The following is a 20,935-nucleotide window of genomic DNA, read 5'->3' as shown; positions in this document are numbered from 1 at the left end:
GCTATTGCCCTGGGTAGAGTGCCGTGACATCACACCTCACAGCAACCTCAAACTCCTGGGCTTAAGCGATTCTCTTGCCTCAGCCTCCCAAGTAGTTGGGACTACACACGCCCGGCACAACGCCTAGCTATTTTTTGGTTGTAGTTGTCATTGTTGTTTGGCAGGCCCGGGCTGGATTCGAACCCGCCAGCTCTGGTGTATGTGGCTGGTGCCTTATCCTCTTGAGCTACATGTGCCAAGCCCCGGCTATTTTTTTGTTGCAGTCATCGTTGTTTTAGCAGGCTCGGGCTGGGCTCAAACCCACCACTCTCCATGCATGGGATCGGCGCCACAATCACTGTGCTATAGACACCGAGCCTATTCCCATAAATTTTTTATGATGGGGGTATGTGTGTCCATGTTGTGGCAAATGGGAATGGTGGACTAGGGGATAACAATAGGTAAGAGAGGCTCGGTGCCTATAGCTCAGAGGCTAGGGCGCCAGTCACATACACAGGAGTTGGCGGGCTCGAATCCAGCCCGGGCCTGCCAAACAACTGTGACAACTACAACCAAAAAATAGCTGGGCATTGTGGTGGGCGCCTGTAGTCCCAGCTACTTGGGAGGCTGAGGCAAGAAAATCACTTAAACCCAAGAGTTTGAGGTTGCTATGAGCTGTGACAGCACAGTACTCTACTGAGAGTGACATAATGAGACCCTGTCTCAAAAAAAAATAGCCAAGAGAAAGTGTTGAACCACTAATAGTTCTGAAACTAAGAGCTATCATACATCTATAATTGGCTAAAAAACAGTTTTACTTTTAAATCAGATTATTGGGTTTAGAGATGAGGAAATAGTCTCAACATCTGGTATGTAAAAAGTAGGTATGCTGTTATTTCATATTTGAACTTGGTATCTTGAATTTAAAGCCTTTTTTCCCCCTATAGAATATATGCAGAATGATTGAGGATTGTGTTAGGCAATTATGTTTTAGAAAGGGTTGCAAAGATCTTTTCTATTCAAATAATTCTTCAGTAATAGTACATATGTAACCAGAGAATTAGTATTGAAAGTGTCTAATTAAACTTGTCCTTTTCAATACAGGGAAGAGCAGGCCTCCCCAGGCACATTCTCTTTTAAAGTTATCTCATTGGGGTTATGGTCAATAAGAATGAAGAAAGTAATATTTTAGGTTCATTCCCCTTTGAGTGATTGAGTTTGATCTTTCTAGCCATGGTAGGCCTTTAAAAGGAACATGGTACTTCTGACTCTCATGATGAAATGTTTTATATTTAATAATTACAATATTTAATTTGCCTGGCAGACTTTTACAGTGTAATCCAAAATAATGACTTTTAACCATGCTATAAGCACTTTGAAAACTCAAGAGACACCTGGAATTTCACCAGAGCTCAGTGGGGCTCATGTCATCTTCAATACCTTCACTATACATGCTCCCTAGGAAAATTTATAGAAGTTGAGTGTGTTGCGAGCAGGCTGCTATGGTGGGATACAAAGAAGAAAGCTTATATTCTTAAGGTGCTTACAGTTTAGTGGTTAAGAGAAATACACAAATAATTACTATTTTTGTGGAAGGCCTAAATGCTATGCCATGGCTTTTGAACTTGATTCTGTGGGCAGTAGTGTACTATGAAAGGTGCATACAAAATGGGATGAGTGCCAGACCAGAGGTTAGTACAGAGTGCTGTGAGAGAGTAGAGGAGGGGGAGATTAATTCTGGTTGGAGGAGAGTCAGGAAGGTTTAATGGAAGAGATGGCATTTGATCTGGGCCTTCAAGGATGGGTCAGAGTTGTACATAGAGAAGGGGGAGGACTAAGTGGAAAAGTCCAGGTTATCCCTCGATAAAGGAGCACAGTCAAGACCAGCTGGGAGAATGAGGTATATGGCATGTTTAGTGAAAGTATGGGAAAGTAGTTGGGACAAGTTGTGGAGGGTCTTGAGTGCCAAGCCCAGACATAGCCTCAGCAGTGGAGGGATGTGATGAGATCTTCAGGTACTCCTTTGTGCTTCTTCCTGGCATGTCTCGAGTCTTCCCCTAGCTTTCCATCCCCACTGCCTTTGATCTAGGTCCAGCCCTCATTACCTCTTGCCTAGACTGTTCATATACAACAGTCTTACCTGCTTGCTCTGGTTCCTTACCTCCCCCAGTGTTCTGCATCAGCTTAATCATCCTAAAGCACCTGTCTTCCTTAGAAACCTTCAGTGGTTCTGTTTTGTCAGCAGGGTAACATCTCGATTCCCTGGCCAGGTAATTCAAGCCCCTCTTGCCCCATGCAGTGTAAATCTTATGCTTCCCTCACCTTGTCCACTATGCACCTCTTGTTTGGCAGGAGAGCATCGCAGTAATCAGTGCACAGGCTCGCCGTAAATCTGACTTCTTGGGCTTAAATCTCAGCTTGCTGACAACTTACCATAAAGCCTTGGGGGAAGTTACTTAATGCCTCTGTGCTTTATTGCTCCACCCTCAAATGCAAGTAATAGGATCTGTTGCATGGGGTGTTGTAATCATTCAGTGAAGCTTCGTATGTAAAGTTTTAAAAGCAGTGTTTGGCACTTAGTAAGCCCCCAGCTGCTAGTGTAAGGTGATTATGCTCGTTTTCTAACTACCTTTACACACGCTGTTGTCCTCTCTGATACCCCTTTTCTACTTGTTTCCTACTGGAATCTTGCCCAATTCAAATGGTCCATTCCTAAGCTGGTTTTTCTTTCATTCTTCCCCTAATTGGAAGTAATTTCTCTCCTGTTACTATTTCTCACTTTCTTTTTTGTAATGTGGTTATTTATTTGCATATTTATGTTGTCTTCCCTGGAACATTGCAAACAGGGTGAGGGCAGGATCCAAGTCTGGTACATTTTGCTAGTTCTCTGGTGCACTAGCACTCAGATAATTAGAATGAATGCCTGATCAGATGTGTGTTTCAGAAAAATAATAGGAGTGCAAAGGAAAGATTAGAGCTGGAGGGGCTGAAAGGCAGGGAACCCAATTAAGTGGCTATTGTGATCCAGGATAGAGGAGGTGAGGGCTCAGCAAATGACAGGAGGAATAAAATTGAGGGCATGAATCATCAAGTGTCCCAGAATTGCATGACTACACCTGCAGCCTAAAAGTTGGAAACGAAATAGAGAGTAAAAGGGTTTCTGTCACATTTTAAGTTCTCTTTTACTTTGTTGCAGTTACAGTATGGTTTCTTCTGTGTAATAGTACTAGATTGATTTTCTTCTATAGATATTATCTGTATCTGTACACAATTGTGATATGTTGATTAACTGGAAGCTCTTTTTCTAACAGAAAAATGAAAACCGATTCTATCTGAAGGAAGTGAATTTCAGCATGTATTTGGTTAATGGCTCTGGTAAGAAAAGCATGGGCCTGGGGAAAGAGCGTGGGTTGCACTGAAGGAATAGAAGCTAAATAGGCCCTTATTTGTTACTAAATAGGGCCTTATTTAATAGAACAGAAGATGCTATGTAAAAAGTGTACCTTGACCACACTAAAGTCAGTAAGTTAGACTATAGTGCTCTGTCTTTTGCAGTATCATCTTTTCAAAGTAAAATGGATAATAGTTAAGGATATGACTAATTTTTAGACTATAGAAACATCTATAGAAAGATAAGAGAACCTAGTTATGGTAAGAATTGTTTCTTGAGGGTAGACCCTGTCTCCCAAGCTCCCATAATTTATTGTAGAATCCTGAGATCTGTCCCATTTTTGGTGTTGTTTCTTGGTGTTTTGTTTTGTTTTGAGACAGAGTCTCAAGATTTCTCCCTGCGTGGAGTGCTTGTGGCTTCATAGCTCACAGCAACCTCCAACTCTTGGGCTTAAGTGAGCCTCTTGCCTCAGTTTTTCTTTTTCTTTTTTTATTTTATTATTCACTTTTAGAGACAGTATCTCACTTTATCACCCTTGGTAGAGTGCTGTGATGTCACAGATCATAGCACCCTCCAACTCCTGGGCTTAGGTGATTCTCTTGCCTCAGCCTTCCGAATAGCTGGGACTACAGGTGCCCACCACAACACCTGACTATTTTTTTGTTGCAGTTTGGCTGGGGCTGGGTTTGAACCCACCACTCTCGGTATATGGGGCTGGCACCCTACCCACTGAGACACAGGCGCTGCCCCTTGCCTCAGTTTTTCTATTTTTAGTAGAGATGGGGTCTCACTTTTGCTCAGGCTGGTCTAGAACTTGTAAGCTCAAGCAATCCACCCACCTCCATCTCCCAGAGTGCTAGGATTATAGGTGTGAGCCACTGTGCCCAGTCTATTTCTTGTTTTGTTTTGTTTTGAGACAGAATCTCACTTTCTCACCCTGGGTAGAGTGCTGTGGCATCATAGCTCACAGCAACCTCACACTCTTGGGCTCAAGCAATTCTCTTGCCTCAGCCTCCCAAGTAGCTGGGACTACAGTAGCCTGCCACAACACTCAGCTGTTTACTAACTTGTTTCTTTTCTTTAAAGTTTTCAGCATTGCAAATGACAATCTCAGCTACTGGGATGCCCCCCTGGGAAGTTCTTACATGTGCAACAAAGAACAGACTGTTTCAGTGTCTGGAGCATTTCAGATAAATACCTTTGATCTAAGGGTTCAGCCTTTTAATGTAATGGAAGGAAAGTATTCTACAGGTAAGAATCAAACTTTATTGAAAATTTATATTCCTTTGAGTCGTGGAAATTTAAATGTTGAAAAAGAGAAATATGAATTTACCTCTCGACTCTGTTGTAGAGTTCTCATAGCCAGTTGTGTAGCTCTGTATTTGGCTCATCTAGATGGTTTTTTGTTTTTTGGGTTTTTTTTTTTTGTTTTTTTGAGGCAGAATCTTGCTCTGTTGCCCCAGCTAGAGTGCAGTAGCATCATTATAGCTCACTGCAACATCGAACTCCTGGACTTAAGTGATCCTCCTACCTCAGCCTCCTAAGTAGCTGGGACTACAGGTATGAGCCACCATGCCTGACTCATTTTTTCTATTTTTAGTAGAGATGGGGTCTTGCTCTTGCTGAGGCTAGTTTCGAACTCCTGAGCTCAAGTGATCTTCCCACCTCATCCTCCCAGAGTGCTAGGATTACAGGTTTGAGCTACCATGCCCAACCTCAAACTAGATGTTTCTGTGATCTGAAAACCATTTGCAACAAACTTCTTAAAAGCCAAAAACTGACCAAGGTGTAAGATAACAGGTGTTCTCTCTAGGATTTAATTTGTGAGGAAGAGGATGGCACGTGGTAACAGTAGGTTTGAGCATCTTGCATGTGCCTTCTCAGGGCCATCTTCTTGCTGAAAACATTTCATACCTCAATGAAAGCAGTTTGGCCTGATTTTGTTAAGATGAAGGATAAAGCGCAAAGCCTCAGATATCATGAACTATATTTTTGCCAGCCAAAATGATCTGGAGAGTTTTCAAAGCATGTGCCAGTATGAATGAAGCTTTTTGAAGCTCTAGTCAGGGCTAATTGTGGTATTTATTAGATTTTTAATGAAACTCTTATGAAGGGGCCGTTATGATGTGTTCATATGAATACGAAAGATATATTTGGCATTACAGGATTGAAATTTGCATGAAGGGAAAAAAGAACATAAAATTCTTTAATTGACTTGTCCTTTTAAGCCCATTACTTAAAATTGGGGGTTTGTAGATCACATCTCTGCTGAACAGAGCTATTCCAGTAATTCATGTCCTTTCTAACAACTAATTCTATGGTTTAGAAGAAAATGTGGAAGCTGTGTTTAAAAGTGAATATACTGTGAACCATTCAACCTGCTTTTTCAGTGATGTTAAATGCACAGTGTGACTTGGTTAGGCCATAGTAAATGGGGCCCTTCACCCTACCATCCTTATGACTAGACAAGTTAGTCACACTTTAAGAATATTTTCCCATTTGTCTGTTTTGGTCATGTACTTCCATTATTTTAATCCTTTTATAGGTTTATTTTTAGGCTCTTTATCTGGCTCCCCTACTTCGTTACCCTAATTTTAGGTCCAGATTTGGGTTTAGAGTTTAAAATAATTTGCAGTGTTAATATTATTTCAAGTCTGTTTATCTAGTCAGCTGTAATAGAGATGAGCTATACTCTTTCTTTAATTAAAAATTTTGATTTTTATATACATAGAATTAAAAATGTCACCCAAAAGGAAATACAGCATTTAATACTGATATTGAATGTGTAATCTGTTTGTGGAACTAGGTTCTTGGCTGTGGGTAGCCATAAATACAACTCACAGATAATACTTGATTGTATAAGAGGAGAAAATAGAATTGCAGTAAGGTAGGAGAGTATTGATTAGATTTTGCTGGATCAGACAACTTTCTAAACAAGAAATAACCCCTTAGGCTGCCATCCCTGACCAGAGTGATAAGAAATGTAGCAAACATAGGTGTGCTCTCACCTACTGAGCACAATGTGAGAGTCTATGGCACACCTAGATGAGAGGGCACAACTAGAATAGGGACCTTACCTAACAAACTCAGATATTGTAACCCAATCGTTTGTACCCTCACAATAATCTGAAATGAAAAAATAAAAAAAGGAAGTGTCATAAACACACTCAAATTAGACAGAGGTCCCAGTCTCTTGACTTTTACAGCTGTTAAAATCATATATTCTGAGTTAGGGATCTGTTGACTTTCTGTAAATGGCAATAAGTGTTTTGGGCTTTGGGGCCAAATGATCTCTGTCACAACTGTTCAACTCTGCCATGGTAGCACGAAAACAGCCACAGGTAAAACACAATGAGTTCAGTTGTGTTCCAGTAAAACTATTTGTAGATACTGAATTTTGAATTTCACATGCCTCTCACATGTCACAAAATACTTTTTTTTTCAAAACCCTTTTAAAATGTTGAAGCCATTTTTAGTTCTTGGGCCACATTTGGCCAGTGGGCTATAGTTTGCTGACCCCTTACTCTGAAGGAACTCCTGAGCCAGCCCAGCTGTTCGAATCCCATCATACTTTCCAAATCTGTGCCCAGTTTCCCAAAAGACTATTCACTCTACCACTAAGGAGCTAATCTATCTTTGTAGGAATGGGCTAGATTAGGTCTATTCATGTCTGATAAAGCAATACTACTGTTTTGGAACAGACTTAGAATATAAACATATACACGTGTATGTGTATATGTATCATACAATATAGTATGTGTTTATTCATAGATACAAATGAATATATATTCACATATGAATAACTACATATACACACACAAACAAATGGAAAGAAATATGTTTTAGGATTTTAGTTCTAGAACCATCCATAATTTTCTATAGCTTTATCATAAAAATATACCTGTCTTAGTTACTTGAAGTTAACCTTGTAAGAGCATTTCTGACTTTTGAATCAACATCTTTTAGTTTTGGACATTCTTTTTTGATTATACTCATTATTTGTTACACACTTTTTCTCACCTACAGCCCAAGAGTGTTCGCTGGATGATGACACCATTCTAATACCAATTATAGTTGGTGCTGGTCTTTCAGGCTTGATTATCGTTATAGTGATTGCTTACCTAATTGGCAGAAGAAAAAGTTATGTTGGATATCAGACTCTGTAACACTAATCCATATGTGATCTCTGTTATAAAAGAATAAAGCAAGTACAAATTTCAATATGCAATAGTGTTCAATTTAAGGTATACTTAATTGCAGTCCTACTTTTAGAGTGGGTGGTGTGGGGGGATTATGAATTTAAACAAAAAACCCTACAAAACTATAAAATAGAGGTGTAGTCATATGATTTCGGTTTCTCCGACCAAGGAATTTAAAACTGTTCTTTTTTTACAGCAAAAGACAAGTGCTAAATCACCTGGCTTATGTTATTATTTTACTGTTTTGAAGTAGTAATTTAGTATTTTCACTTTAGATATTCTCACTAGAAGTGTGTAAGTTAGGAAAAAAAAATTTAAGAGATTTTTTTTTCCCCTGCATGTTGGGACAACACATTCTACAATGGATTGGTACTGCTTCTTTTGCATAATTTGGGGGGAATTTTTGTTTGCAGGTTGATTTAGTTACTTCAGCATTGCTGCATATTTGACCTGTGAGAGATATGCTAGTCAGTGTGAACAGGGCCTTGTGTTATTATGTTCTTAGCAATGAATGCTTTTCTAATACTTTTTGAATACATTTGTATTTAATGTGGTTGTCATGACAAAAGATACAAAAGCTTTTTAAATTTTAGAGCAAGTATTAATCATATTAATAGTTTTAAAAACTGGATATTTCAGTCTTTTAAATTGCAAGATATAAGACCATTCCAACTGGATATTTCAATCCATTTTTTATGTGCTTTAGAGATAATTGCTAGGCAGTGCCAATTGAGGGCATTAGTCTTTTGTACCCGTAAATTGGTACCCGCAATACTAAAATTAATGCAGATTTCTCTTTAGCCTTGCAGTATTTCTTGTTGGCAGTAATATGTTTTATTCTTTTCTTTTTCTTAAAGAAGAAATGCCAGTATGTCCTAGAACCTAGATTAAGAAGTACACTTACCACACTTATAAAATTACTTACACCTAACCCAGAAGTGTTGGTCTTCTCTTAGTCCATTGTAAAGTTGTTCTTTGTTTGCAGCTTGCATTGATTGCCACAATGTTTATTAATTTGGCTTTCACATTGAAATGGTTCTATGCTAATCAAAACTTAACATTATCGTTCATTATGGTAGAATCATTAATTCATATTCTTTGTGTTCAGTTTTGTGCTCTAAGAGATGTACCAATACTCCATTCATTGCCCACATACCTAACCTAATGTTTCTCGGAGAAAGTAGAACTTTTTTTTTTTTTTTTGAGCCAGAGTCTCAAGCTGTTGTCCTGGGTAGAGTGCTGTAGTGTCACAGCTCACAGCAACCTCAAACTCTTGGGTTAAGCGATTCCCTTGCCTCAGCCTCCCAAGTAGCTGGGACTACAGGTGCCTGCCACAATGCCCAGCTATTTTTTTTTATTTTTTTATTTTTTATTTTTTAGAGACAGAGTCTTACTTTGTCACCCTTTGTAGAGTGCTGTGGCGTCACAGCTCACAGCAACCTCCAACTCCTGGGCTTAGGTGATTCTCTTGCCTCAGCCTTTCAAGTAGCTGGGACTACAGGTGCCCACCACAACACCCGGCTTCAGCTATTTTGTTGTTGTTGTAGTCGTCACTGTTTTAGCTGGCCCGGGCTAGGTTCAAACCCACCAGCCAGGGTGTATGTGGTCAGTGCCCTACCCACTGAGTTATAGGCTCCACCGAGAAAGTAAAACTTGATAGTTAACACATCGAGTTATTTCTTGCTGGTTCTAGAATTTTTTTTTTTTTTTTTTGCACTTAGTCTTAACCAAAAAATTGAGAAGCACTAGAATTTTGTGTGTGTGTTTTAATGGCTAAGCCAATTTCAAGAAATTATTAATATATAGCCATATATGGAAGATTTCTATAGAGGTTGGGGGGAATAGATTATGTGCCTCCCATTCACTAGAAATTGAGAAAAATATCTGGGTTCCAAAATGTTAATATGGAATGTGTCATTACATACAAATGTATGCATATATATACACACATATAGGCAATTGCATGCTAGCATGTGTGTGTCTCTTAACTATCTTTCTAGTTACATTCTAGTGATAAATATTTTCTCTCACTTCAGTTTGCTCTCTGTTTAGCCTGAAAATCTTACTGACTCAGGATCAGGTTCCTGACTAACCCTTCTCTTAAAGCTATAATGAGCTGCATTGCTAGCTTTAAAACACTTCTTAAATACTAAATATAAAACTGATTTTAATTATTTTTTTCTAAACTGTGTTTTAGGGTTAAATTGTTAAGTTGATAAGAATGGACAATGCTTATAAGAACTTGGGCCTTAGCTATTTCTTGTGAGTCAAAATAAAGCAGCCTTTTTTAAAAAAATAAAAATTGGAAGCACAAGTGGTGGCACTGGCCTAATGCTGTTAATGTTTCTAAAAGTTTCTACATTTAGATTAAAATACCTCTAATAAGCACTGTTTTATAGAAAACCTGACTCTAGTGAATATTTTTATATTTTACATGGGCCAGTTTATATACTGCTATTCACGCTGTTATTTCCTATAGCCACATGTTCTTTGTACCCCTTATAGTTTTACTGGTTTTACACCTTGATGGTCACACTCTGTTTGGTTTTGTGTGTTTTTCATGTTTTAGCATTTGTATAAGAAGAAACTGGTCCATGTAAATACTTTCTTTTTTTTTTTTTGTTTCCTCAAATGTTTAAACCACTAGTTGATGTATGGTATCTCTCCTTAGGTATTTGCCTGCCTGTTTACTCAAAATTACTTCTAAAACAATAAAGATTCTTTTATTTCTTAAGGAAATTTGCTCACATTTTTTCCCATTGCTTAATAGAAATGCTTAGAAATAGATCTAAATTATTTCCAAAGTGTTCTGTGTATTACAATCTAGAAGAATAGTCTCATATGTAGGTTTCGACTGATGCTAGGCTGTGTATAGTATGAGAATCACCTAGGAAGTATGTTATAAAAATACAGATTCGAGGCTCTCCATCCCTAGAGAATTTAACTTAGTGAGACTGGTGTGTGTGTGTGTGTGTGTGTGTGTGTGTGTGTGTGTCTAAGCTCCCTTGGCGAATCTGATGGATAGCCAGTTAGGGAACCAGTAATCTAGAATATTTATACATATTTCATAGTAAAAACTTCAGCATATCTCTTTATGTGCTTTCCTCAATTCCTAAATTGAGGCTGATATTTAATATCTATACCTAGTAGCTTTACATTGCAGCCATATAAATTGAGCTACTGATCTGAACCAAAGTAGGATTGTGTGCAGTCTAGATCTTAGATCCCCCTAAAACACTTAAACCTTCAATTTCCACAATTTCCTAGTCACTTTACAGTATCACACAAGAAAATTTACTAGTATAGCTTGTGACTTTCTTTTGGATTACCTCATTAAGCCATGTGAATGCCAGTTAGTCATCATAGCTTCTAACTCTGCTATTAGGTACCTACCCTGTGGCTTTGGCCAAGTTGCTTAACTTCCAGGGTCTTAGTTTCTTCATCTAGTGGGTGAGGGCTTTAAAATCCTACTATTCTTATTTGAGTGATAGTTTCCATTTCAGAGGATATAAATACCCATCTGAGTATTTTAGAAGGAGTCTAATAAGATAATTGTTATGTATAAAGAACTTACTTTACATTCAGTGTAAGATACACCATCTTAAGTTTCCTGCACTTTTTAGGAGGAATTCTTATAAAACTCATATGTTTTTAAGATCATGGCATTTCATCTGTTTATTTAGGGAGATAATGTTAAATTTTCTTGGACTTGTGTCTCTTCTACCCATCTTCTTTTCTTTCACCCTAGTAGCAAACTCCCTATATTAATAATTACCACTTCTTATCTTTGAAACTGATATTGACATTCAGAAGTGGTACTGGGTAGATTCATGTATCTTCTCAAATTCATCTGATAAACTTCAAGTAGTTTGACTATAGATCAAGAAGTTGTACAACAAATAAGATGTCACATAAGAGTGTGATTCTTTTTTTTTTTTTGACAGAGTTTCACTTTGTCTCTCTCAGTAGAGTACTGAGGCATCATAGCTCACAGCAACCTCAAACTCTGGAGTGGGGAAAGAGTATGATTCTTAATGCTGATTCTTCAAAAGACATTTTGACTTTTTTTTCTTTTTTTTTACTAAATTGCTTGTAGACCATCAGTTGGTTTTGGTTTACACCGGGTGCGGTGGTTTACGCCTATAATCTTAGCACTCTGGGAGGCTGATGCGGGTGGATTGCTTGAGCTCAGGAGTTCTAGACCAGCCTGAGCAAGAGCCAGATCTCCGTCTCTAAAAATAGCTGGGTGTTGTGGCAGGTGCCTGTAGTCCCAGCTACTCAGGAGGCTGAGGCAAGAGAATCACTTGAGCCCAAGAGTTTGAGGTTGTTTTGAGCTGTGATGCCACAGCACTCTACCACAGGTGACAAAGTGAGACTCTGTTTTTAAGAGGAGTTTTAGATTTTTGTAAATGTACAGAGAGTGCCAAAAAATGTATACACATTTTAAATGATGTTATCTATGTATTACTTTTCAAAGTTGAAATGAAGGTATTGTTACTTACTGGTCAAGTGTATGTAGACATGCTACACACATCCATTTTTACCTGCAATTCACATACTTTTTAGGAAAAATTGACTTTATTTCCAACAAGATATCTTCAAAATGGCTAGGCTTGGTGGCTCATGCCTATAATCCTAGCACTCTGGGAAGCCTAGGTAGGTGGATTGCTTGAGTTCATGAGTTCGAGACCAACCCAAGCTATAGCAAGACCCCATCTCTAAAAAATAGCTTGGCATTGTGCCATGCGCATGTAGTCCCAGCTACTCAGGAGGCCGAGGCAAGAGAATTGCTTGAGCCCAAGAGTTTGAGGTTGCCGTAAGCTATGATGCCATGGCATTCTACCGGGGGTGACAGAGTGAGACTCTGTCTCAAAAAAAGAAAAAAGATACCTTCAGAATGTGTGTACATCTTTTTAGCACCCCCCAGTGTATGTCAACTTTCCAATTCTCGTGCTGCAAATAGTATTTGAAAAATTTCTGAACTAACAAAATTAAAGATTAATAAGTATTTTTTAATCTGCATGAAAATTTTCATTGACATTTCAGTGGCCATGGAACTTTTTCTTTTTTTTTTATTTCTTATAGCATAACTGTGTACATTAATGCAATCATGGAGTACAGTGTGCTGTTTTCATGTACATTTTGAAATACTCTCATCAAACTGGTCAAGATATCCTTTGCCATGGAACTTTTTAAAGTTTAAAAATTTTTATTACTTCTGTGGCTATTAAGCCCTTCCTCAAATACACTTTTCCTTTTCCCTATAATTATTTTCAGTGTAGCGTTAACTGTACATTAGGCAAATAGATCAGTTAAAGAATGAGATTTTCTTTTCTTCCTGATGCATTCCCATTAAAGTTACTGTTTTACCAAAATTTCTTTCCATTACCTAAAGAATTTTTAAAGGTTGAATTCATAAAATCAATAGTTATTATAAATTAATATTTCACGTACTAATTGAGAGCATTTTAAGTAAGTGACAACATCTAGAAAGATCTTTGTATTAGTGGAACTGCCTTTTTGATCTACTCTGGGAATATTCATCTTATGTGAAAGCCTTATTGGCAGTATTTATGAAAGTCGTTTCAGTACTAGGTCAAATACCCAATTTGGGAAAAAGAAGACCATGAGTCCGTTGCCAGAATAAGAAATTAATCCACTAATGAATTTTTTAAAGACTAAGTTATATTAAATCCAAAGAATAATGCTTCATGGTATGTGTCACCTAATAAATAGTTCATGGGATGGGTGGTAATTTGAAAAATTGAAGAGGAGGAGCTGACTGGGGGCTCTTAGCACTATCTATTCACAAGTCATATCTGGCAACTTCATGTATCTGGATTCTTAACAGAATCAGGAAGTAAGAAAAAGATCATTGAGATGGCAACCAAGGTCAATATTAGCAAGTACATAAACTCCAGGGTTGTATCTTTTTCCTAGTTACTGCTCCAGAGGTCAGCAACAAACAAGCAAACAAACAAACAAAAACCCACCTGACAGAATTTCTGGAATGCAAGCAGAACCAGAATTGTCTTGCAGCCTATTCCTTATTACCTTTGACACAATTCTAATAAGCTTAATTATATGATATATCAATCCCTAGTCGATTGTAAGCTAGGTGGAGAACTAGGACAACAAGAGGCAAGGAAATGGGAAATAGTAAAAAATCACAGTTAGCATTTAGCCCTCTTCTTCCTTTCCTGCAAGTATATCCATCTGCACTGTTCCTCCTTTCCAGTCTCAGGATAGGTTTTCTTTTCTTGGTCAGTACTTCTGGAATCCCATTCCTTTCACCTAGGAGACCTTGTACCATTCAGCACCTCAGCCTGTCAATTGCTAATGACTCATTTAAGTGTCTTCCACTCTCAAGCTGTCTTTTCTTGTACCTATGTTCCCCCTTTTAATTAACTTCTTATTGTCCTCGCTTTTCTTAATCATTCTAAACTTCTCAAAACAAGTATTGCACGTTCACCATTCCAAGTTTCTTTTTTTTTTTCGTTTTGTTTTGTTTTTTCCTTTTGTTTTTTTTTTAGATGGGGTCTTGCTCTATCACCTAGACTGGAATGATCATAGCTCACTGCAGCCTCAGACTCCTGGGCATGCTCTCTCTCTCTTTTTTTTTTTCTTTTTTTGAGACAGAGTCTCACTATGTTGCCCTCAGTATGAGTGCATGGCATCACAACTCACAGCAACCTCAAACTCTTGGGCTTAAGTGATTCTCTTGCCTCAGCCTCCCACGTAGCTGGGACTATAGGTGCCCACCACAATGCCCAGCTATTTTTTTTTTGTTGCACTTGTCGTTGTTTATCAGGCCTGGGCCAGGTTTGAACCCGCCACCCTTGGTCCATGTGGCTGGTGCCATAACCACTGTGCTATGGATGCCAAGCCTTCTGTGCTCTCATTATCCTCCTCCTTCAGCCTCCCTAGTGGCTGGGACTACACGTGTGTATCACCACCATGTCTGGCTAATTTTTCTTATTTTGTTGTGGACATGGGGTTTCACTATGTTGCCCAGGTTGGTCTCAAACTCCTGCCACCTCCCTCCCTTCCTTCCTCCCTTCCTCCGCTCCTCCCTTCCTCTATTCCTCCTTCCCTCCCTTCCTCCGTACGTCCTTTCTTTCCTTCCTTCCTTTCCTGTCTCAATCTGTGCCCTTGGTACAGTGCCAAGGTGTCCTAGCTCTCAGCAACCTCAAACTTTTGGGCTCAAGCGATCCTCTTGCCCCAGTCTCCCAGGTAGCTGGGTCTCCAGGTGCCAACACAATGCCCAGCTAGTTTTTCTGTTTTTAGTAGATACAGGGTCTTGCTTTTGCTTAGGCTGGTCTCAGACTCCTGAGCTCAGGCAGTCCACCTGCCTCAGCCTCCAGAGTGCTAGGATTACAGGTGTGAGCTACCCCACCTGGCCAATTCCAAATTCTTGATGTCCTAACCAATCACTTCCCCTTTCACTCCTAAACCTACAGCATTTCGATTCATACTCCCCTACCCTAAATGTTGCCAAATACAATAGACATGTTTCAAGCTTCTCTAGTATTTTACAGCCTAATTAAAACTTCTACCCTAATTGAAATTCTTTCCTTGGCTTCTATGGTACCTTTTTCTATCTGCCTTGTTTTTTCCCTTTTCTTTTCTCTTTTTTGTTTTTTGGTTTTTGCGGGGTTTTTTGTTTGTTTGTTTTGTTTTTATTTTTTGCAGTTTTTGGCCGGGGCTGGGTTTGAACCCTCTACCTCAGGTATATGGGGCTGGTGCCCTACTCCTTTGAGTCACAGGCACCTCCCCTCCATCTACCTTTTCTACTTATTTTCCTACTCTTTTGTCTATTCCTCAAGTATTGGTGTTCCCAAGAGTTTTGTCTCTGGTCTTCTTTTTATTCTGCTTTCCCTGACTGTTAAATAACTTGTCCATGGCTTTAATACCAGTTAGGTTCATATAACTACTTCATTGGGACACAAGAATCTTAAACTCAGCATATCCAAAACTGAGTATCTCTCTCATCCACATATCCTTTTTCACCCGCCTCCAAATAACTACAAATAAAAGAAAACAAATGCATATATTCTTCCTCTTATATTGCCTATCATGAGGAATGACACTAGCATCTACATAACCACTCACGTGTGGAATTAGCAGCCATTCTGTTAGGTTCTTTTCCTATATCCACTACATCCATTTGGTCAATTCTGCCTTCTGATTTGATCTCCAGCCTGTCTCTTTTCCATCACCTCTGCACTTCGTTAACCTCGCTCAGCAGTAGTGATAGGGGTGCCGCCTAACTTACTACCCCAGTCTAGTATCTGCCATAATTTTTTTTTTTTGAGACAGTCTCACTTTGTTGCTCTTGGTAGAGTGCCACAGCATCAGAGCTCACAGCAACCTCCAACTACTGGGCTCAAGTGATCCTTTTGCTTCAGCCTCCCAAGTAACTGGACTACGGGCACCTGCTACAATGCCCAGCTAGTTTTTAGAGATAGGGTCTCACTTTTGCTCAGGCTGGTCTCAAACTCCTGAGCTCAGGCAGTACACCTGCCTCGGCCTCCCTAAATGCTAGGATTACAGGCTTGAGCCACTGTGCCTGGCCTGCCATAATTTCTGAAACAAATATCCTGCTTAATCCTGCTGCTGAAATATTTTTTTTTGTCATCAAGAGAAGGCCAAACTACCTAAAAGCATACAGTGCCTTTGTGAGCTCTTCCTTGTATATTTTTTCCTGCCTCCTGTCCAGCCAGGACGTGCCTCTCAATCTGTTGTTCTGGCTATGCCAGCCTGAATACATTCCCTTGCTGGGCAACGTCTTTTTACCCTCCATAGTTTCATCTGTATGTGTGATTATTTCTTATGCCTGGAGCACCCTTCCCCCATTACCTGCATGGTTAACTCCTACTCATCCTTAAAAACTCAGTTCCAGTGTCACTTTTTCAAAGTGTATCTTGTGTAAAAAGGCTGATTTTGAGCGTGCCTGTGAAACAACTTTCATGATACTTTGTGCTGTCTGCTCCTACCACAACACATTCTGAAATTATAACAATGGATTTTTCTTGTCTGATGCTCACACTAGACTGAACATCTTCAGACAGTTATGCCATTGTGGCCAATTTATATCTCTTTTCCCATTACTAAATGACCATAGATGATTATACATTGAGTTCTTATGCCTGCTTTGTATAGTTGTTCATTTGGTGAATTACTGCTTCACAATCTGAGTTATTTCAGGCACTGTGCATCTTCCACATTTTAACAGTTTGTCTTTGAAAGCTCACAGCCTGATTATCAGGGAAAGGCTAATTATATTTATTCATTATCTTCTGTTTAAGAAATCTAGGATGTATGCGATCATTTTATACATCTTTCATTGAAAATGACTACATTTTTTATTTGGTACTTAAAATTGTATGATTTGTTTATTTGGAAAATCACTTTTGTGGAACATCTCATTTGCTGATAACAAATACCTGTGACTTGTTACCCTGGTGTAAAAAACAAAATATGCGTGTTGGGAAGTACTGTCATTTTAACTTAAAATTGACAGATTTGAAATTTTGTCACTGTTTCTGTTCTCAATTGTCCTTTTTCCACATCTAGCTCAAGACTGCAGTGCAGATGACGACAACTTCCTTGTGCCCATAGCGGTGGGAGCAGCCTTGGCAGGAGTACTAATTCTAGTGTTGCTGGCTTATTTTATTGGTCTCAAGCGTCATCATTCTGGATATGAGCAATTTTAGCATCTGCAATCTGATTGATTACATAGAAATACATGCAAATAACAAGATTTTCTTGCCTTTCAGTTTCTAAAACACTTTGCTTCTTAAAATTGATATGATGAAACTTTCTTTTATTAGCCCTAGCATTTTGAGATCAGTCTTTATTAATAAAAACTCTTCTCTCTGATCAGTTTAAAATCAGAAATGTTGTAATACTGGTCCAAGAGACAAACCTGTTAAAAAGAACATTGGTGTGCAGTATTTTAAGGTCTAGCTTAAGAAGCCTTGGCCGAATTTTGACCCTCAGCTGAAATGCCTTAAACTTATTAACATGGCCATTGTAAGAATAAAATATGTAGTTGTGTCTTAATGGGATTAATAAATATTATTCACTACTGGTGTTCTGTTTCAGTGTATAAGAACTATTTTGATTTAAACTCATTACTGTGCCTTTGCATGAAGTTCATTAAATAAATGTTGATGTGGCATAAATGCCCATCAGATACGTTTCAAAGATGGTTTTCAGTCAATTGAAATAGGGGATGTCCTGAGGACCATCTTCTTTTTTAAGGTTATATGACTTTTGCTGATTTCTTTGAGTTCAGGTTAAGGATGAAGTCAGTATCTCAGGCTTGTGATTTTTCCCTAGGTATACAAAACAAACCCAAGAGACTACAAAAGAATTTCAACTGGCTTCAGAATTAGTGTTTTTATGAGAATTGTTTGTTTTTCAGCCTTACAGACTGAAAAGAATCAAGCATATTTAACCACTTGCCTTTTTTTTTCCCTTGTGTTTTGCTCTTCTTTGGATGCCTGATTAGCACTGAAAGATAGAAATATTCCATGAACTAATTAGGACAGATTGTGTTGTGTTTCTCTACCTCATCTTGTTGATCTCTGGAGCATTAAAATCTATTTAGTGTTGTCATCAGACTGGTACTTATGAAATGTAAGCTAACAGCAATCTCAGAAGGGAGGCAGTGAAGCATAACAACTAGGCTCTTCCTTCTTCAAGATGGCCCCTGTGGGCCAGCACATAGATGGGGTGGAGAAAGAAGTTATTGGCATTAAAATAAGCTAGATAACCAGGCTTTGTTGAAGCATATTCCATAGTGTAAGTACAGCACAAATATCAAACATACAGATAAATAAGGTGGAAGCTTAATAGATGAGAAGAATTTCACTTTGAAATCTTATTTTATGAATTCATTTTATATATATATTGGCATGTTCAGATTGTCTGTAACTCACTAACAGTACAGTATATCTTGTTAACCTGGTCTCAGTCTCTGTTTGAGGGCTTTTAGTAAAATACAATCAACCCTTTCAACATCAGCTAATGTGGTTACTGAAATTCATGTTATGTACTCAGAATCATAGCAACGTTTTTATGAATAACAAAAGTACAAGAGGAGGTAAAAGTAGAAGAAAAATACAAGTCACTTTTCAATCACAAATCACATCAAATATCACATTTTGTTAATTGCATTAGATTTATTCTAGAAAGGACCTTAAAGATTATTTATTCTAAACTCATAATTTTATAGAAAGAGAAGTGACTTCACTAAGGTTACGTATCTAGTGTACAGCAAAACTATTATTAGCATTTTGATAAAAAAAAAAAAAAACTTCCCCAGTGAAATCTAGTAACTCAATAGTAAAACAACTTCTGACTTAAACTTGAAATTAGGAGATCAGAATTGGGCACTTGGAGCTTCTATACTGTTTTGCTTAAGTATTATTATTATTTTAGAGATAGAGTCTCACTATGTTACCCAGGCTAGTCTTGAACTCCTAGCCTCAAGTGATCCTCCTGCCTTGGTCTCCCAAAGTGCTGAGATTAAGTATTTTATTTTATGGCAGAGTCTAATTGAATATGATGCTTAAGTATTCTTAAAGTACTGAATATTAGCTTTTTCAATAATAATATACTGAAACACTCCTATTTTGATCACTGTTGCTTCAAAACCTAAATCCGCTCAAACAGGATCACAAACATGGGAAGAAAAGAGAAAGGAGTCAACAGTTGTTGACCATCTGATGTGTATCCGTTGCTTTAGAAATATAGTTGTGTTGAATCTTCAGATACCTTATATGTGTAATATAGTTATTATTATGTCCCTTCTACAGATGAGGAGAGTGAGGCCCAGTTTAAGTGACCTGACCAAGGTCCTTTAGCTAGTGCCTGAAGGAGTCAAAATTCAAACTCAGTTCTGTCCAGTGGAAGGGACTCCAGTGCATTCGATTCTGCTGTTATTTTTCCAGGACTCCACTCAACTAAAAATAATTATAAACTAATAGCTACCTAATGCCTGTGTGAAAAAAATTATACCACATTTTCTTGATCCTGAGTCTTTTTTGACTTAAATTTTATTACTTATACAGAATTCTGATCCATACTTTAATGATAGATGTGGAAAAGGGGAAACAGAGTGGGGGGAAAATAGGCAGTAGTTTTAAGGGTAGATAACAGTTCCTCTCCCCATGTCATTAGACCGTGAAACCGAAAATCTTCCCATTCTGTATTTTGAACCCTTCCCCATTGCACCCTTAACTTCTGCTTTTTGTATTGAGAAATTCAGTGCGATTTTAGATGAAGTGGTCATGAGAGATGTAAGATGATCAATTTCTTAGGAATATTTAGGTAGATATTGAGAAAATAAGAAAATAGGAGTAATGCTACAAAGACTAACCTGTGTACACTTTCAGAATGCTTGTTTCTTGTTTGCTTATTTCTACTTAATTGCATTCTGTACTAATTTCCTTTCCTTGCTCTTTGTCTGTTCTTTTCTAGCAGCTGAAGAATGTTCTGCTGACTCTGACCTCAACTTTCTTATTCCTGTTGCAGTGGGTGTGGTCTTGGGCTTCCTTATAATTGTCGTTTTTATCTCTTATATGATTGGAAGAAGGAAAAGTCGTACTGGTTATCAGTCTGTGTAATCTATTAAATCTAGTGCTTTTTTTCTTTCTTTTTTTTTTTTTTTTTGCAATCAGAAGTTACGTTTCCATTGGCTAAAAGCCAGGAAATGCTGTGCAATAGATTGTTTGAGATACGCAGACTAACCTCAGTGAGTTTGCTAGCTAACTTGGGCATGAGTAGCACTTAATTAAGAAAAAAAATGTATTAGGACCAATTACATTTTTTCTATTTTTCCTTCTTTGTTAAACTGTAATTGAAAGAAAAATTGTGGCTCAGAATTTTTTAAGTAAATAATGATTTTAAGCCTCTGGATCCAATTATGAATGCATTTCTACTGAAGTAAAATTTTATATGTTGCACTTATTTGTATTTTAGTACTTTGATGTTATTTGCAAAATCAAACCTGTTAGTGAATTTAACTTGCTTCAGGAAATAAATTTAAGAACATAATGAATTCATTTTCATTGGTAGCAAACATAAAATTTGGTTCATCATAAGACTTCCTTTACCCACCACCTGATTGATATTATTTAAATTTGTCTTTTTCTTTTAATTCAAAAAAGAAAGAAATGGCTTTATGATATTGTATTTAATAGCAAAAGTCTGTTTTCTCCAATACTGTTAGTGGCTACTGTATTTTTAAAATGATGTCTGTCTTTTTTTTTTTTTTTTTGCTTTCTGGAGTCTGGAATATATTGATTATCTTAGACCTGACATTTATGGTGAATGATAAAGTATCAATTTTTATGTA

General features: G+C 37.9%; 1 protein-coding gene across 2 annotated transcripts in view; it reads left to right on the top strand.

Annotated features, from left to right (window-relative positions):
- The window catches only part of LAMP2 (lysosomal associated membrane protein 2), a 43,481-nt gene extending 25,822 nt beyond the window's left edge, over positions 1-17,659 (top strand). Inside the window, exons 7-9 of one of the 2 annotated variants that reach the window (XM_003797015.3) lie at positions 3,291-3,354; positions 4,457-4,621; positions 17,146-17,659. In XM_003797015.3, coding sequence (XP_003797063.1) covers positions 3,291-3,354; positions 4,457-4,621; positions 17,146-17,285 — 369 coding nt within the window. In that variant the 3' untranslated portion in view covers positions 17,286-17,659. Of the gene's footprint in view, positions 1-3,290; positions 3,355-4,456; positions 4,622-7,396; positions 7,592-17,145 lie in introns of those variants that run through there. The other variant, XM_012809662.2, reaches the window with a different exon arrangement.
- Positions 17,660-20,935: the final 3,276 nt, after the last annotated feature.

The sequence above is a fragment of the Otolemur garnettii genome, unplaced genomic scaffold (assembly GCF_000181295.1).
Source record: "Otolemur garnettii isolate 467f Iridium unplaced genomic scaffold, OtoGar3 scaffold00110, whole genome shotgun sequence".
In the NCBI taxonomy this organism is placed as follows: domain Eukaryota; kingdom Metazoa; phylum Chordata; class Mammalia; order Primates; family Galagidae; genus Otolemur; species Otolemur garnettii.
The sequence above is the reverse complement of the archived record's forward strand: the minus strand, read 5'-3'. Positions and strand labels throughout refer to the sequence as shown.